We start from the raw sequence: 16,159 nt of genomic DNA on the forward strand, positions 1-16,159 counted from the left end.
AGTAAACTTCGCTTTTGCGTCTTTCGGAGATGCCTTCTGAATTACAGGCCAGGGAACATTACAATCGCATCAATTTTGTAGAGTGCTACCGACGTGAGGAAAGTTCCCCATTGTCAGAATAATTGCATAATTTGCGCTGTTTTTATCGAGTGTATCAAATTATCATTGTGTCATATTAGTGTGCGGGCTTTATAAACATCAAGCTTTTAAAAGTATTGATTCATAGACAATGTGATGCTCGAAACAGGTTATCCTGAATGGGTTTTATCACGAATTTGTGCAATTAACAAAACAGCTGCCAGTGGTTTTGTAAGCTAGTATATCATTAGGGCTATACTTTGCAACTCAAGTTGTGTGCACGTTCTGTTTTCCAGAAAGCTGTGTGATCCCCATCTGACTGCATTTGAGCCTGAAGCTCTAGGTAACTTAGTGGAAGGGATGGAGTTCCACAAGTTTTATTTCGACAATGGTACCGCATGCTTCTGTTGATCTTGCATTTAGCTTGCTGGGAGTACCCTGCATGCCACTACTCCCTCCTCACTCAGACACCTCCACAGGATTAAAGCCAGTTTGCACCATTTGTGTTTATGGGCCAGGGTTGTAACATTATACAGTCAATTGATTAGATAATTATGAAGGCATCAAATACAAAATAATGTAAAGGGCTCTTTCCCTAGGTGCAGAGATTCGCGGGAAAACAAAAGGAACGTGAGCCATACTGGTATTTAATGTGGAGTGTTCTTTGGTTGACAGTGATTTACCTCCATCAATTATCCTTGATTCTTTTTGCTGCAGCATCTGTGTTGTTCTAGAGCATTTAATTGTAATCAGCAAGGTCAGTGTGCAATGGATTGTGGATATTTTGAGAAAGTGCGTAAACGAGCTGCACATCCATGGATAACATGCTAACTATGTGAAACAAGAAAATGCAGTGCTACAGTTACCTTTACCCTTCATGGTTAATTTGATACTATGATCAAACTTGGCTGCAAAAAATGCCATTCTTTCAAGGTGCATTTTCGATTAGTCATTTCGACTATCCTTGCGTTTGCTGACCAAGAGCGAGGGAGGCTCCGCCTCCTGCATGCCGGCCAATAGGAGGACGCGAAGGGCAGGCACTTCCCAAGCCTCTGCTCTCGCCTAAGAGATGGCGCAGCGTTACCGTTGTTTCGAGTGTCGCAAGGCTTCTGCCATGGCGCACCAATCTAACCAACATCTTCGCCATCCGTCAACATGGGAACGAGGCCAAGCGGGAGTCGCGCGGAGCCTTGCGGCAGGCAAAACAGCGGCAGCTGCTAGTTAACGGGTGGCGAAGCAGTTGGTTAGATCGGTGCGCCATGGCAGAAGCCTTGCGACACTCGAAACAACCAGAGCCGTTTATAGGGAGAGTTTGGCCATTAGGAGGAGCCTAACTTGAAGCGCGTCATGCGACATCACGGCTAAGCCACCTCCCTCGCCGTGCTCTATTGTTGTCCCGTTGTCAGCCGGTCGCCGACGCCATATTGATGCTGATCGTTGTTTACGATGCAAGGAGGGAAGACATGTGCGTACATTGTCCTTCGAAAGCCCTTCTTCCTTGAACTCTTTCAGTTTGGCAACAAAACCCTCCTTATCAGAGGCGGCGGTGGGTCATAAGCCGGTTATTCCTGTAGATTGCATTCATTGCGACAACAAAGCTGACCGACAGCATCAATATGGCGCGCATCAGATGGCTGATAAGCGGATTCTGCTTGGATTCAGTCTTTTGGGCGGCGCAACGACGACTCTGATGTCAAAATAGGCTCCAGCCACGAGGCGGCAAAAGATCAGAGAATGGCCAAACTCTCCCTATAAATGGCTCTGGAAACAACGGTAACGCTGCACCATCTCTTAGGGGAGAGCAGAGGCTTGGGAAGTGCCTGCACTCCGCGTCCTCCTATTGGCTGGCATCCAGGAGGCGGAGCCTCCCTCGCTCTTGGTCAGCAAACGCAAGAATAGTTGTAATTTCCTCCTACATATAATTATTTGGACAGGGGCATCTGTGTCTGACTAGCATGGGTTCATGACTTAAACAAGAAAAAAAGATTTATTACGGATTCTTGTATGACATAGCTTTGCCCGCACACTTTCCAGGCAACAACTTTCGTAGGATTTGTTCAACTGTAGTGTATAGGTCTAACATTATGTCTTCATACACGTGTGTGCAAACCTCAAGGACCATCAACATCACAAATGCTCTTTGTGTTGTGAGTCAGTCTTTTGTTGCAACACATTATCACTTCTTGCATGTTTGTGCAAGAATGTTTGCAAAATCATGCAGCATCACTAACACCTTACGTGAACCTGCTATGCGGAACAATGAACATCATTTTATATTAAGCTTTGGTGATTGTGTCGGTACCATGAGCTGGAGTGGTTGTGCGTAAATTTCTTTGTTGGAGCTGCATATATTACTTGTTAACTGCCTCTCTTTGAAAGTAAGCAAGAGCTTATGCTACAGCTGCAAAAGCATAACATTGAGAATATTACATAAATGTCTATTGGTGATTTACAGCATGTTATATACATGTGTGCATTGTATGGTAAAGCTTGTGGGGTACTGTTTTTCTGCTGATGTGTTGCATATCCTATATCATATTCTCCTGCATTACTTGGCATGCCATAGAAATATGCGAGACAAGAGAGCCGAAAAATGTTATTCCTCTTACCCTAGAAGTTTTGAGAGTGTGCTGTGAGCGATGCATAATTTGAAATGTGGTGCGAGAGAGGGGTACTTAGGTACTGTCATGACTGAAAGATGAAAATGCAAAGACGAGATTTGGGCAAAAATGAACTAAGATGGGGCTAATATGTCAAAGCCTTTCGGTGCACAGCACAGCACTGCATGGTCCTAGAGCTTGCAAGGGTTGCTATTCTTGTCAGTGAAACCATATCTAATTACATAAACTAAGGTGCAGTCCGACACTAAAGCTAATGCGCCTCCCACTCTTCTGAGTACCTTTTACCCCCAGCACACTGTTCCGGTAAAGATTAGTACCCTTAGGCCTGGTTTCACCAACACTGGTTAACTTTGAACCAAGGTCAATTTGAACAGAGATCAGTTTTTTTTAGCGACGTTAGTTAGTGACATGATGAATGTTTCAGTGACAGTAACTACCCTTGGTTAAGCAGGGTTAAGGGTTAAATTGAAGTTGACGAACCGCTGATTTCTGTCCACATGTTAATTGGGGTTGGTGAAACTGGGCCTTAGTATAACAAGCCTCGGTTTCTGATAGTCATCACTGGCAATATAGTACAACATACTGAGGTTTCTCAAACATTCTGTGGAGGAAGCTGAACCAAGTGACTAGTAATTGGAAATACTAAGTAGAAATTGCACCTATCAGTACCTACGTGTTTTCTCAATGACTAGTTAATTGAATTTTATGGTGCTGCCATCTGAAACAAACTTCCAGCACAGGAAAAACCGAAGACCTTGAGTTGGTATAGTGTGCCAAGAAATGGAGAAGAATATGGTACATGCTATCACAGAAATGCAACTGATGTGATGCATTAAGCAGATCTAGATTTTTTTTATCAGCAGGTAATTAAGAAAATCAGCTGTATGCCAAAGTAATGCAGCACCCCATACTTTTTTCAGCCAGCCTCTAGTAACAAATGTGCTCAAGAACAGTCCCCCCCCCCCCCCCCCCCCCTCGTTGAACCCCCATATTTATTGTTTTAGCTTTTGCACTACTAGAGGTGTTACCATTCCATACCTGGTGTTCGTTATAAGTGGGTTCCTACATTTCGGACAATTCTGATAATTTGCTAGAAACACTCAATGCCATCCCAAAGAATGCTGGCATTGGACTAGGCCGATATTGATGCTGAGCGTTCTGGCTGTCCCTAGTGGTCATATAATGCAGGGTTACCATGCACAAATCCACTTTGCGTAAATGTGTACTTGAATGCTGCATACTTGCACGAATTCGGGTGGTAGCTTGTGCCTTTTACTCCTTACGCTGCCTTGATAGGAAACACTGTATGGAGGGTCCATTATACTTTTTTTTTTTTTTTGCTATGTGCATTTCTTAAATATCCAATAAGGTATTGTTAAAGCCCGAAGTTTCGGGAAATATTTTTTTCCCAATTCGGGGGGTAAAAATTGGGGAAATCAACATGCGTTCTAAGTTCATTGCGAATTCGGGTAGAAAAACTTTCAGTATGCTAAATTCGGGGAGAAATCTGGCTCTACTACTCAAAAGAACTGTACTGGTTTGGTACAAACGTTGACGTAATTGTGTTTGCTGCCAAACAAGCTAGTGTGCAATCCTACACGCGTTTCAGTGAGTGCAATTTGCCGTTAAAAATCTGGTTTCACCCTAAAGAGGCAACCTTCCATTCGGGGTGCAAATTCTGGAAAGAAACGCGTTAAACCCTGAAACTTCGAGCTCTAGGTATAGTTAAGCGCTTCGAGCACGTTAACATCTCTGGAAGGACTCGAATGGGTGAACACGTAAACTACAACGAAAACGTTCACAAACTTTGCCAAACAAAAAAAAAAAAACTCTGGAACGTTGGGACCCCAGTTATGACTGATGACCGATACGACCAGTCTCCGAAGAGTGGTTCAAGTGACGCAAATCCCCCTTTTGCACTGGTACAAATGCGTGTGTAAAACTTTTTCGTTATTCTCGTCCCAACAGGAGCTGGCAAGAGCTACAAATCACAAAACACAACGATAATGAATCCGACTGTGCACCTATTAGGAGACGACGCAGCCTGCATTGCGTACATTCGTCTCATGCAGTACATTGATAGGTGAGCCCCCCCCTGACCGTAGCCTGTGGCCCTGCCACCCTGTGCCTTACGGTCGCGGTCTGGTTACAGGTCCGGCACTCCTCGTACTCGCCAAACAGAAGAGACACGTGTGTGGTACCGCAAGGACACAAAGTGGCAAAACGTTCACTTCCACCGCTCGGCAAACAGCTCCGGAGGGCATCCCGACCCCGCCATCAAATAATGTTGCCCTTGCTCTAGCATCCACTCTTCTCTCTATATATCTATGCTTTATGTGATCTGCATACTCACCACCAGTTTTATGTTCTTCACACCTGCCACGAATGCTCCGTGTTATTTTTCCTTGTTTTTTTTTTTTTTTTTTTCTTCTGCACAAGCAGCCCTCCTATGGATGGAGGAAAGAAACGCTCCGGCACGCGTTCACTCTTAGGGTAGGGCGCTACAGCTTGCCCAAACAATGTTTTTACATCTGTTGGCCAACTGGATCTGTACGAAATGACTTTTAACGTGTATTACTTGTGTCCTCCATCCTGCAGTACTTCTAAGTAATGTGTACATTCTACTTTTCACATTATTACCAGAAAAAGGGACTTTGTGGCCTTTGCTTTGTGAACCTAAATTGAGCCATAAACTGAGCTAGTGTATAGGATACTTGTGATGCTACTTTTAAAGAGAAATGTACAGTTGATCGCTAACCCCAAAGGCCTTTTTCCTGAGCACTACACACGTTATGCCCCCCCTGACCTCTGTGTGCACTATTATTGCATCACGTGCAATTGCTATCTCTTCTTTGGTGGCTTTCACACTCAGTCTCGTTGTGTACCATGCCTATTCTAAGAAATATGTCACAAACTTTTTCAACATAGCGCGTCGTTCCACACGTGCAGGGGTCTAGCGCGAAAAGGATACGGGAAAGGGTTGTTGTACTCTTCTTCTGAGGGAGGACTTTTTAGCCTTCATCTCCACATAGTCACACCGTGTTGCATGTTGAAAGGATGAAGCCTCGTCAACTGTTGTCGTTATAGACATAGATGCTTTTTGAGACACCAGGTGGGGGTGCTGGTGCTGTAATGAGAGGCAACCCGCTAAGGAACGCAGCCCAGCCGTTGCGGGCCCTCAGTGTCGCTGAGGTTCAGTGCGACCGACGGGCGCTAACGAGGGAAGTGTTCAAATTCTTGGAGTAAACACTGCTGAAACAGCAACAGGCTGCTGGTACGTCCCAGGAACGGAAGGTCGCGACCTGTAACTACGTCTGGATGTTAGCAGCGCGAGTGTGCGGGGACGACCACCGGTCAGAGTGCCATTTACTTTCGAGGAGAGAAAAAAAGCTACATGGCATATGTGTTCCACAAAGTGCAGTGTAGTGACTTGTAAATGTTAACGAATCTGTGTGTGTTTTGTACTGTGATATTTGTTTTGCTTCAGTTTGAAGACCTTTTGCTCTGGTGCTGCTGCCCACCTTTTTGCAAAAAGCTTCGCTGGCATGCCCAATGGGATATCATGATGTCATGCCCACACAATCCCTGTTCTTACACCCTCTGTACATTTCAACTTTTCTTTGTATTGGCTTGTTCTTTCCTTTTTTTTTGTTTTTTGTTTCACATTTGTTGATAGTGATGTGAGAGTTTTAACATTTGTTAAAAGTGTACTTTGAATGACAGAATGCAACGATCATGCAGCTGAGACAATATATGTTTGATTATTTATAAATTAAAGTACAGTTTATTACTACTTTACTTTTGCAACGGTGTCATTTGGTATGTTTCTTTGTCCAGTCTTTTGCGTTTGTTCTCGGGACACTCACACCCCCAGCTTTATGAATGACTGAGGCTTAGAAGACTGAGAGCTTGTGGCTACGCTGCAGACAGTGTCGCAGTTTGTTTACTTATTTCTCTTTTTTTTCTTCTTTATTTGTTTCAATGATGCACCAAAATGGAGCAACCATTTGTACTGCTGTATAGTACATCTGCTCACTTCAACACTGAATCTTCTAAAACTTGTTGAAACTGTTAGTGTGTAATGCAATCTGCGCATTCTTGTCTGTCTCGATATGGCGGCATCCATTTCTTACCAGAGGATTTTTGTACCACAGTTTGAGGGCTGGCATTTTCCTCTGCTTCGTAGCTCTTTTACAGATGCAGGTGCAGTTATGTGCACCTAAACAAAAGGCCATGCATATTAAATGACTCCAACATTTAGCTGCCATTCTGTTACAAATAAATGCTTGTTGCGACCTCGCAGTTCCCATAGAAAAAAAAAAAAAAAGTCTGAGGTGGTCCGTGGTACTATGTATGCAAAATTTTCATGCTGCACTGCAAGTTTCTAGGTCAGTACCTCTTCCTATACCACTAAGCAATGAAATGTGTTGAAGTGCAAGTGATTTCCTAATATCGTTCCACATGGTGTGAGAATTTTACTACTGGATATACAGCCCTTTGCTCTTGTTTCCCAAACTGGTTGATACAGATCGCAGCCAACAAAAAGATGAATTACAAGATAATCGCATTGTGTTACATCAATTTTATACCACTTGCAGATAGCTCGCTTTGCCAGGCACATCGTTTGTTGAAAACATGTAGCTTTCATAATCTATGGTATGCCAATTACTTCAAAACATTTTGACTGGTATTGCTAGATTAGAGGAAACCAGTTAGCAATGCTGGCAAGCCTGTTACATACAAGGCATGAGCACTGTTGACCCTTTAGCAATTAGTAGTCTACACTAAACGAGCCCCCTTTTTCATGCAAGGAAATTGGTTGTGACTTTCTGCCTCATTGAAAAAAAAGTAGTGCATGGTAAAACTGTGCAACTGGATACTGAAGCCGTACCGTAATGATGTGCAGCATATTTCTGGATGTCCGTGACTCACTGATGACTCGCATGACTCACGTCTGGATGTCACTGATGCACAGGCATGTTTCACAATTACATCGAGTTTGGGCGTACGAATGATAGTGGATATGTTCTCATTTCTGTTAAGCTAAATGTTCGGGAGGTTTTTCTAGCTAGACAAAAAGGGGTAACCTTTGTGTTGCTGCCATGAATGCCACCAGCAAACTATGTGCATTTATCAGTTTGTATTTTCATATAAATTACGAATTTTGCTGTGTATCAGCTACACGATAATGAGCATTACTTCCTGGCTCCTGCTGCGCAATTTCTTCTTAGGTATTTACCACAATACATGTCTCACCTTTTTCTCGTCAATCTGCATCCTTTTACGAATAAACTTGGTTCTTCAAATGTTCAGACAACTTTCAGCACTTTCATTTGTCAAGTAATTAAGAGACACACGAGGAAGTTTACATACACATTTATAAACCTGGCATGACTTGTTTGTTTGATTTGATTTTACCCTGTTGGATTGGATTATAGATAATTCTTACTTGCATGTCTGTATACATGGCGTCCATGCTAACTCTATAATAGAATTCCATAAACAATGGATTCTGATTTTTTTTTCAGTTCCGTTTGGTGTGCTGATGCCATTGCAGTCTTTTAAAAAAATGGATTTGGCCATAGCGGAAAGATATAGACCCAAAAAACATGGCAAACTTAAAGGTCATTTTTGTCACTGTGCCAGAAATTTTTCCCATTGCCCCTTTAGTGCAAGTGAGAAAAAGCAGCACTCTTTGTTCATTGGCATACCAAAAGGAACAGATGTTGTCCTTGCACCGACCTTCCATCTTTTATAATTAAATGTTTCTTACCAACGGCACAGCCGAGCGGATTAAGGCGTCCACGCGTTGGTGGTAGCCAAGGTCGTGCTGAAGACTAGGAGGTGGTGGGTTTGAATCCTACCTCTGGCTGTGCTGACTGAGGTTTTTCCTGGGTTTTCTGAAGACTTCCCAGACAAATGTTAGCACAGTTCCCCCTGAAGTCAGCCCAGGATGCATACTAACCCCCCCCCCCCCCCCCTGCCATTGTGTGCCTGTCATGCCATTAAGAAGTGCATGTGTGAGAAGAGAAGCTGTTACAGGTGCACTGTTCAGCTCTAGTGCATTAATGGGCTTGAGATGGATCTGCGTTTGGCCATGGACGACCCTGGACGTAATGTGCTGTTCATGACCTCTGTGAAGAACTCTTTGGGGTACGTATATCACGCACCACGTTTATTAAACTACTTCAGTCACTAAGTCTCAATCACTTGTTAAACATCTCAATGATGCGCGATATTTCGAGGTGACCACATAAGGTTACATTCTCGCCGTGAATCTCTGCGGAACGTTCCACATGTTCATGCTGTGCAACCGGCTAACGAATAAACTTCCTTTGGAGCTATTCGCACTATGTCCCAGATTTTTGTGTATCTTTCGTCTTTGCTTCCTCTTGGCCTTTCCTGATGGCGTCGAGCTGTTGCTGTTGAACGTTCCTGAAATGTTGTTCCTCTTTTGCGGCTCCCATTCTCCCGAGGCCTCCGCCGGCTTCTCGGATGGATCCTCCACTGCCACCTCCCTTTCCGGTACCAGAGCCCGGTTGATGTCCTGCCTGGCTCATTTACACACGATAAACGTCCGTAGCTACAGAAGGTTGGTTGAACGAACGTATACGCGTTCACGCGAGGCCCACTTGGTGATGACTTGACCACTTGAGTTGACCAACTTGACGGTGAACTTGACATTGAACCTGAAGTGAATGTGGCACGTGTAAAAACTGTAAATTAGAGTAAAAATCTGACAAGAGTCGTGATAGTGTCAAGTTTGGAGATATAGATCCAAATACGTGTTTTTTTTCTTCTTTTTTTTACGTGCATACACGTAAAATACCACCGAGATCTAAGATAAGACACTTGAGCCGAACGTCAAACTAATGTGAGGAGTGGCTGTGCCAGGGAAGTGATATCAGAAGTCCGCCAGTGTTTACCATTTAATTTTCTTTGAGCAAAACAACTTGAATCGTCTCTCACCTCTCTCACCCCTCACCAGCTGTTATTTTTCGCATGTCGCTGCTGCCCTCTATGAAAGCGGTAGTGGAAGTTAACATTAAGGCAAGAGCTTGTTGAACAGTTGAATTGCTTGAACCCGACATTATTTGTGCGTTTTTGTTTGAAATGTGAGAAATTATGTGTCTGTACGTCTTCTCGAGTTTGAGTAACTAACTAAAGGTATGTTGAAGTCGTCTTTACCATTATCGACGCAACAACATCGCAGCGTGCTACTTAGGGAACTTTGTTTTAGTGCAATGTTTATGTAGACTTCAAGAAACGTCCTTAGCTGTCTGTGTTTGCGGGAGGAATGACTGTAGCACAGTGACAAGCAAACGTCCTCCCTTGTCTGTGCAATTCAACCTTACTGCACATAGTCAGGTGTAGCATTTATTTGTGTGCATCTGTGTAGTGTGACGCACATAGAGATGGCAATTGGCCCTCCCGTTGTCGTACTCATTGCACAATTTACCTCTTCTAGCCGGATGCCACCAGGGTCATAAAATGATGCAGGACCTGTTGAAGGCATTACCTGACGATTCGCCCATCACAGATGTGTGCATTGTCGAAGACCCGCAAAGCCGACCACAAGGATATCATGTGGTACCGCATTTCTGCTTTCTAAACTCTTGTCACTCAGTCCTTAATGCTGTTAAGTGACCAAGTCTCCAAATGTTGTGTCTTTGTGCTGAAGTGACGACCCCAACAAGAGTCTTGCACAAATGTTGCAATTGTTGTTGTGGCACTGACTTCTATGTGCCGGAATTGGCAGGCACGCGAAAAACATAAGTATACTGTCTAAGGGCTGCGGATATGACTAGTCCAGAAAAATGTATGGTTGTTTCTTTGTGCTTCACACTTCTGCACCAGCACGTGGAGAATTGAAGCACATAGTCCAAATATGAATGTGCGGTTCTGACCACTGGATTACACATCTGCACCTGTAGTCATGTTGAGCTTAGTAAGGAAAAGAAATCTAGTCCGTCAGCTCTCAATATATTACGCGCGGATAGGATGGCTGGACACAGTGATGTCACGCTCCCTCCTTGCGCCAGATAATGTAAGAAGGCAGAAAGTGTGCTCCCCTACTGATGGCGCATGGTGGCACTGCAGTATTTCTTTTGGTGCGCTATTACTTCTCCTTGTCTCCAACGGCACACGTAGTTGACGGACTAGATTTCTTTTCCTCCTTAAGTTGAACTCGACTATAGGCATACATCCACATATGATCACTTTCTCGTGCCTGTCCAGTCAGCAGTGTTTGTATAATGATCTCTGTACTCTATGCAGGTTGACAAAACTTTTGATCAAGACACTGATGCAGACTTGTGGAAAGATGGTTTCTTTGGACGACGAATCACAAGATACATTTGCTATTCAAAGAGTGCGGTATGTAACCAGATTTGACCTTGCAGTCTTCTTCATTTTTGTTTCTGTTATGCACCGGTACAGTGTCCAGTCTAGTGTGTATCAATGCAATGGTAGAAGATCACAGAGTGGCTTGTTTTTGCCTTTCAGAATTCAGAACTTGTGCAGTCACTTGTCATTATTGCAGACAAGGAAGCTCCACCTGAAGGTTATGTTGTTATGAATGTTACAAGGGATAGTGGTAGGTACACTGCAGGTTCTTGTCTCCTTTCTGTTCTGCAACTTTTTTATAATGGTTGTGTGCAGTTGAAGTTGCACCAAGTGGGTTTCTTTGACAGTGTGCGCAACTCAGTGCATCGTAACTAACTGCAGCTTTGCATGCTGCTACTCTGTTGTGTTGACTGAAAAAATTGTCTCTCAGTACAACGTTTTCCATCTAAATACCCTCATAAATGTATCAGCTTCACATGCTCAACAAATATTGATGATTCCTAAATTTTGAGCTTTCGTTGCCGCAACATCTTCCGTACTCTAATGTTTATCGTTAGCATTTGTTTTAGTCATTATCTTAGCATTCATGGTTCTGATGAGACTTGCAGATCACACAGTTGAACCGATTCTGCACATGTTGTTCAGTGCTGTTGTCATTTCAAGGTTGCCTTGAAACAAACCTGTGTGAGAAGTGTGCTGACACAAGTCGTGCTTCGCTTGAAATTATTCCCCTAATGTAAGGTTGTACACTCTGCCGGGAAGACAAGCTGACAAATAGTATATCACCATGTCATGCATCTCCTACAGTCAGATAACTATACTTAAAGCCCTGTGTTTTAAAGTAAAACCCGTTTTTACCCCCGATTTGCATCATTGCCACTTACGGTAAAACAAAACAAAAACTCCAAAAGCTCACTTGGCAAAGTGCCAATTCAGCAAGCGATACAAGCACTGTAGCAGAATGCTATGCATTGCACATTCAACACGCATATTCCACATCTTGTGTTCATCAAAAATGCGAAAGATGCTCTTTTTGTATTTTCCACCTGAAAATGTACTTTTTCAGCCGATATCGCCCAATTTTACCCTTTTTTTACGGCTCCTGAAATAAAGCCGATTTTTACCCTCCGATTTCCAAAAACATAAAACCCGAAAACATATGGCCCTAACTATTACTTTGTCTCCTGGAAACATCGCCAGGAGCTGCAGCGTGAAGTGAAAAATGTTTATTCATTGCGGGCACCACTTTATGTTAAGAGAAGAAGGTGGTGGCCCAGGAAAGTTTTGACAGTCGGTGACAAAATTCCTCGTGCAGGAAATAGATTACACGAGCAGTGCCTAATATTGTTTTAGACCGACCTTTGACCAACCTCTGTTTTAGACCAACGAGCAATGAAGAAAAAGTTCCTGTGCTTTAAGACTATCCCAAGAGACCATGCAAGTGAAGCAGTGTCCGACATCATAGTATTGAGTAAATCACGAAAGCCTCCAGATGGCTTTGTGCTTGCAGGGTGAGCCTTTGAGGACATCTCATTGGCCGTTACACCTGGCTGACTTCTTCTATACGTGTGTGTTTGCAGGGAAGTCAACAGCTTGCACATAGGTTATAAGCTCACCCCAGTAGCTCCTCTGAACGGAAGGCGGTAAGGCACAATTTCTGGTTACTTATAACACTAAACATAAAACGCTCGTTAACTCATTACGAGCAACGTCACATTGTAAAGATGGGCTGCACTTGTGCACTGAGAGCACTCAGGACCGACAAAAGTGAGGATAGTGCACTACTAGGGAACATTTTACTAATGAAAATGATCGGAACCTTGGGTAGCAAACACAGAAAAAAAGAAAGGAAAAACGACACGGATGAGAGCTCAAACCAGCCAAATGATTCGTTTTGCTGGTTTTAGCTGTCGCTCTTGTTGTCTGCTTTCTGTGTTTGTTGCCTAAGCTCAGGCTGTCGTCTTCATGGACCTCATCGAACAGCTTGCCGGCATCTATGCCATCCTATCTTGTATGGTTGTGTCCGATTGTATAGCATGAGTTCAAGCAGTGACTTGAACATATTGTGTAATCTGTGCCAACAACTATCTTGGGTATGTGCATGAGCAAAGATAAGTCCATGCCGAGCTACTGAGACACTAATAATGACTGACTTTGACTATGCCTTTTCTTTATAGCAACAGCCATCATCAGCCACCACTCCCCCCTTTGCCTTACCCTCTTCCTTCCCGTGTGGACAATAATGTCCAGAAGACAGGGGGCGGTGTTAAGGGAATTGCACCTACAGAGAACAGCAGACACACGCACAGTTCAGGTATGAACCTTCAACACCAGTTAGGGCCGACACACGTATGAAGTTTTCTCTATGAAAAAAACGCTGAGGGGTTCGACCGTTCCAGTTACAAAGACCGTTAGAAAAAAAAGAACGTGATACTTGTGTACTAAATATATAGGTCCCCCACATTTGTCAAATTATAGTCATGCTTTCGTGGTTGAAATAGGACCTTGACACATTACTCATTAAGGACTTGGAATAAAAAATTTAGAATACAAAAGAACAAAAATGCAAGGAGCACGAACAAGAGGTGAACAAGAAGGAATGCAACACGAACAGTTGGAAGCAAGTGATTAATCTATACAAACATCTCCCAAGTACCTGACGTGAATGCAGTGTATTGTTTATTTTGCAGCTATTGATGACGTTCCTTTCGAAATCAACCCAAGGTACCGAACGATGTTCAGACTCTCAGAGGTGAGAACAGCATGGTCTCTGTGCAAGTTTCACAAAGATTTGGTGTTGCTATGGGTAAAACCTTGATGCATGCAATTTTTGCTGTAGCTTGTCAGCGGTGTGATGGTAAGGATACCAAGTTAGTTACCGTATTTCATAGCTGGGCAAACCCATTCATAAAGAGTCTCTCAGCCGTAATACACCCTTACCTGACACTGATGAGGTGAGGGTGACATTTACCTAGTCCAGCTAGCCACCGCACTACTCTTTCAGAGGTGCAGAGGTACGCCGTTAGGGATATCTGTCAGACAAGCAGATTGATGATGGTTCTGCTTGTCATAAGGCATTTTACGCAAAGAATGGGAATACGGAATGTAAAGGAAACAATGGGAATGCTGATAACATTTGATTACCGTTTGATCTGTTACAACGATGAACATTAGATATTCTTTTTGCTTTACATATTTTTATTTATTCTTATTATCTTTGTTCTTTGTCACTAGCAAGAACCTGGTGATTTATAGCTTGAGTCTTCATACTTTTTGCTATGCCATATCGAGATATCAACTTTGAGTCAGTTTCAGTTTTTCCATGGTTAGGAGAGCATTCTCACGTGTAAGTGTTCTGATCGACACAAGGGCTCTACAACGTTTCTTTTTCTTCCAGTTTACATTGCCAAATATCAAGGTGAAAACATCCAGCGAGCTTTACGATGAGGTATGAGAACATGCCTCCCTTGTTTTCTGTACGTCACTTTCGGGATGCACAGTTTTCTGACCATACGAGCGATGGTTGTGACACAAAGTGGTCTAAGCTTGCCACTTTTCGCGGCAAGGTCACAATCTTATCATGGTCGCACATCACAATGAACAGCATCCTAGGGTCGGTGTGACTTTGCTTACACTGTATTTTGCAGCAGACTGCCTGTTCCCCAACTTCGTAAAGCAATCTAATAAGCATATTTTTCTGGCGTAAATGAGATGGTGCTTTTTCCTCAGTGTGGTATCTTCTTTGTCTGGAGCCTCTGAGCACCTTGTTGGACGAGTCAGTCTTGGCACCAGTTTCTCTATCGTAGTAGAAGTTGAGGAAAATGAAACAGACGACAAGCGCAGCACTTAAGATTTGCAGTGCCTAGTTGCACATTTCGTGCAAAGAACACACTCTGACTGGGAGTCAGAATGGTGCAGGTTCAATCCCCACTATTGGTGCCGTTTCATGAACTGACGTCCTTTAATCAGTCGCAAGAACCACTTTGTTAGCGATGGCCAGCAGCACATTTGCAAACACACAAGGTGTCAATGAAAAGATGGCTAAGAAGCAAACAAGCTGGTGAAGTTGATGCATAATGTAAAACCCTGATACTAGGGAACACGAAGGGACAGACCTCATGATGTGTCTGTCCCTTTGTGTTCCCTAGTCTCAGGGTTTTACATTATACACAAGGTGTATTCCAAGAACGATGCCCAAAGCTAATCACTGCAGTTTTTACATCAGCAAACACAGAGAAACGGCACCCAATCACGAGAGCCATGATTTTTGTAGCTTTGTGCACAGTAATATAATTTTTGTGACAAATTTTTCTTCTTCTCACGATGAGAGATTTTTTAATACGAATAATTTTTTCTCACTTCTACTGCATTTCAGTACAACTACAACTTCCAAGTGGAACGCCAAGCTCAACAGAACTGAATGGAGGGAGCAGTTATTTTCTCCTCGCTCTTTTTAAAGACTGCCATCTTACAGTGTGTACATACTAGAAACTCCTGGAACTCCCAAAGGTGTCCCGCACAAGATAGAGCATGCTAGTGCTATCTCATCTTTAGTGCCCTTAACGATTTTTTCCACATAGGAGAAACAGAAGGAGGTGCCACGTCAATTTTTTGCTCTCCGTGTCTGTCCAGAGTATTAGATGTACCAGTGACACGACTGGGATGAGGCTAGCCTCGACGTCTCTTTATTTTATGCTCATATTTAGGAACATTATTTATTGCATATATTACAGTTTTTATGGGACTGTTGCTTTTACAACAATTTGTGCCACATTCTGTATATTAAGATTTAGTTCTTCAGCATATCCAATAAATTAACAAAACAATAAAGTCACATCTTGTACTATACTATCACATCATTGTGCATTCACTTGTAAATGATGACAGAAATATTGCAATGTGTCTTTACATGGTACACGTTCAGCTGGTTGTGCATTTGTGGACTGATCTTTGGGACCACAAAATAACAAGCTGCAAAAAACAGCTCCCCTCAAGCAATCCATGCTTGTTGACAACAGTCCAAGTTTAGGCATACTTGAAACAGTGACCAGTACAGTGGCGTGGCCAGAGGGGGGTTTGGGGGGGGGGGGGTAGTGCATTTGGGAAAGGGAAAC

The 16,159-nt window shown here is 43.2% G+C and overlaps 2 protein-coding genes and 1 long non-coding RNA gene across 7 annotated transcripts in view; 2 read left to right on the plus strand and 1 right to left on the minus strand.

Annotated features, from left to right (window-relative positions):
* The window catches only part of LOC135368583 (calcium/calmodulin-dependent protein kinase type II alpha chain-like), a 106,862-nt gene extending 100,365 nt beyond the window's left edge, over positions 1 to 6,497 (plus strand). For 2 of the 3 annotated variants that reach the window (XM_064601966.1, XM_064601967.1), the window contains 3 exons: positions 375 to 469; positions 4,668 to 4,782; positions 4,852 to 6,497. In XM_064601966.1, the coding sequence (XP_064458036.1) occupies positions 375 to 469; positions 4,668 to 4,782; positions 4,852 to 4,984 (343 nt within the window). In that variant the 3' untranslated portion in view covers positions 4,985 to 6,497. The remainder of the gene's footprint in view (positions 1 to 374; positions 470 to 4,667; positions 4,783 to 4,851) is intronic. The other variant, XM_064601968.1, reaches the window with a different exon arrangement.
* Positions 6,498 to 8,841: 2,344 nt separating this feature from the next.
* Positions 8,842 to 9,714, minus strand: LOC135368585 (uncharacterized). The gene is made up of 2 exons (XR_010414825.1): positions 9,669 to 9,714; positions 8,842 to 9,388 (listed from the first exon to the last, which is right to left on the minus strand). It is a non-coding gene; the product is annotated as an uncharacterized LOC135368585 (long non-coding RNA).
* Positions 9,194 to 15,899, plus strand: LOC135368584 (multivesicular body subunit 12B-like). 3 transcript variants are annotated; one of them, XM_064601970.1, is made up of 10 exons: positions 9,194 to 9,370; positions 10,168 to 10,289; positions 10,977 to 11,075; positions 11,205 to 11,295; positions 12,427 to 12,556; positions 12,626 to 12,688; positions 13,223 to 13,359; positions 13,736 to 13,797; positions 14,443 to 14,493; positions 15,421 to 15,899. In XM_064601970.1, the coding sequence occupies exons 2-10, from the start codon at positions 10,191 to 10,193 to the stop codon at positions 15,463 to 15,465; spliced, it is 777 nt and encodes a 258-aa protein (XP_064458040.1). In that variant the 5' UTR covers positions 9,194 to 9,370; positions 10,168 to 10,190; the 3' UTR covers positions 15,466 to 15,899. The 3 variants fall into 3 exon arrangements, with proteins under 3 accessions (XP_064458040.1, XP_064458039.1, XP_064458041.1); XM_064601969.1 differs by lacking the exon at positions 9,194 to 9,370 and adding an exon at positions 9,606 to 9,866; XM_064601971.1 differs by lacking the exon at positions 9,194 to 9,370 and adding an exon at positions 9,970 to 10,067.
* The last annotated feature ends 260 nt before the right edge of the window (positions 15,900 to 16,159 follow it).

The sequence above is a fragment of the Ornithodoros turicata genome, chromosome 9 (assembly GCF_037126465.1).
Source record: "Ornithodoros turicata isolate Travis chromosome 9, ASM3712646v1, whole genome shotgun sequence".
Classification (NCBI taxonomy): Eukaryota; Metazoa; Arthropoda; class Arachnida; order Ixodida; family Argasidae; genus Ornithodoros; species Ornithodoros turicata.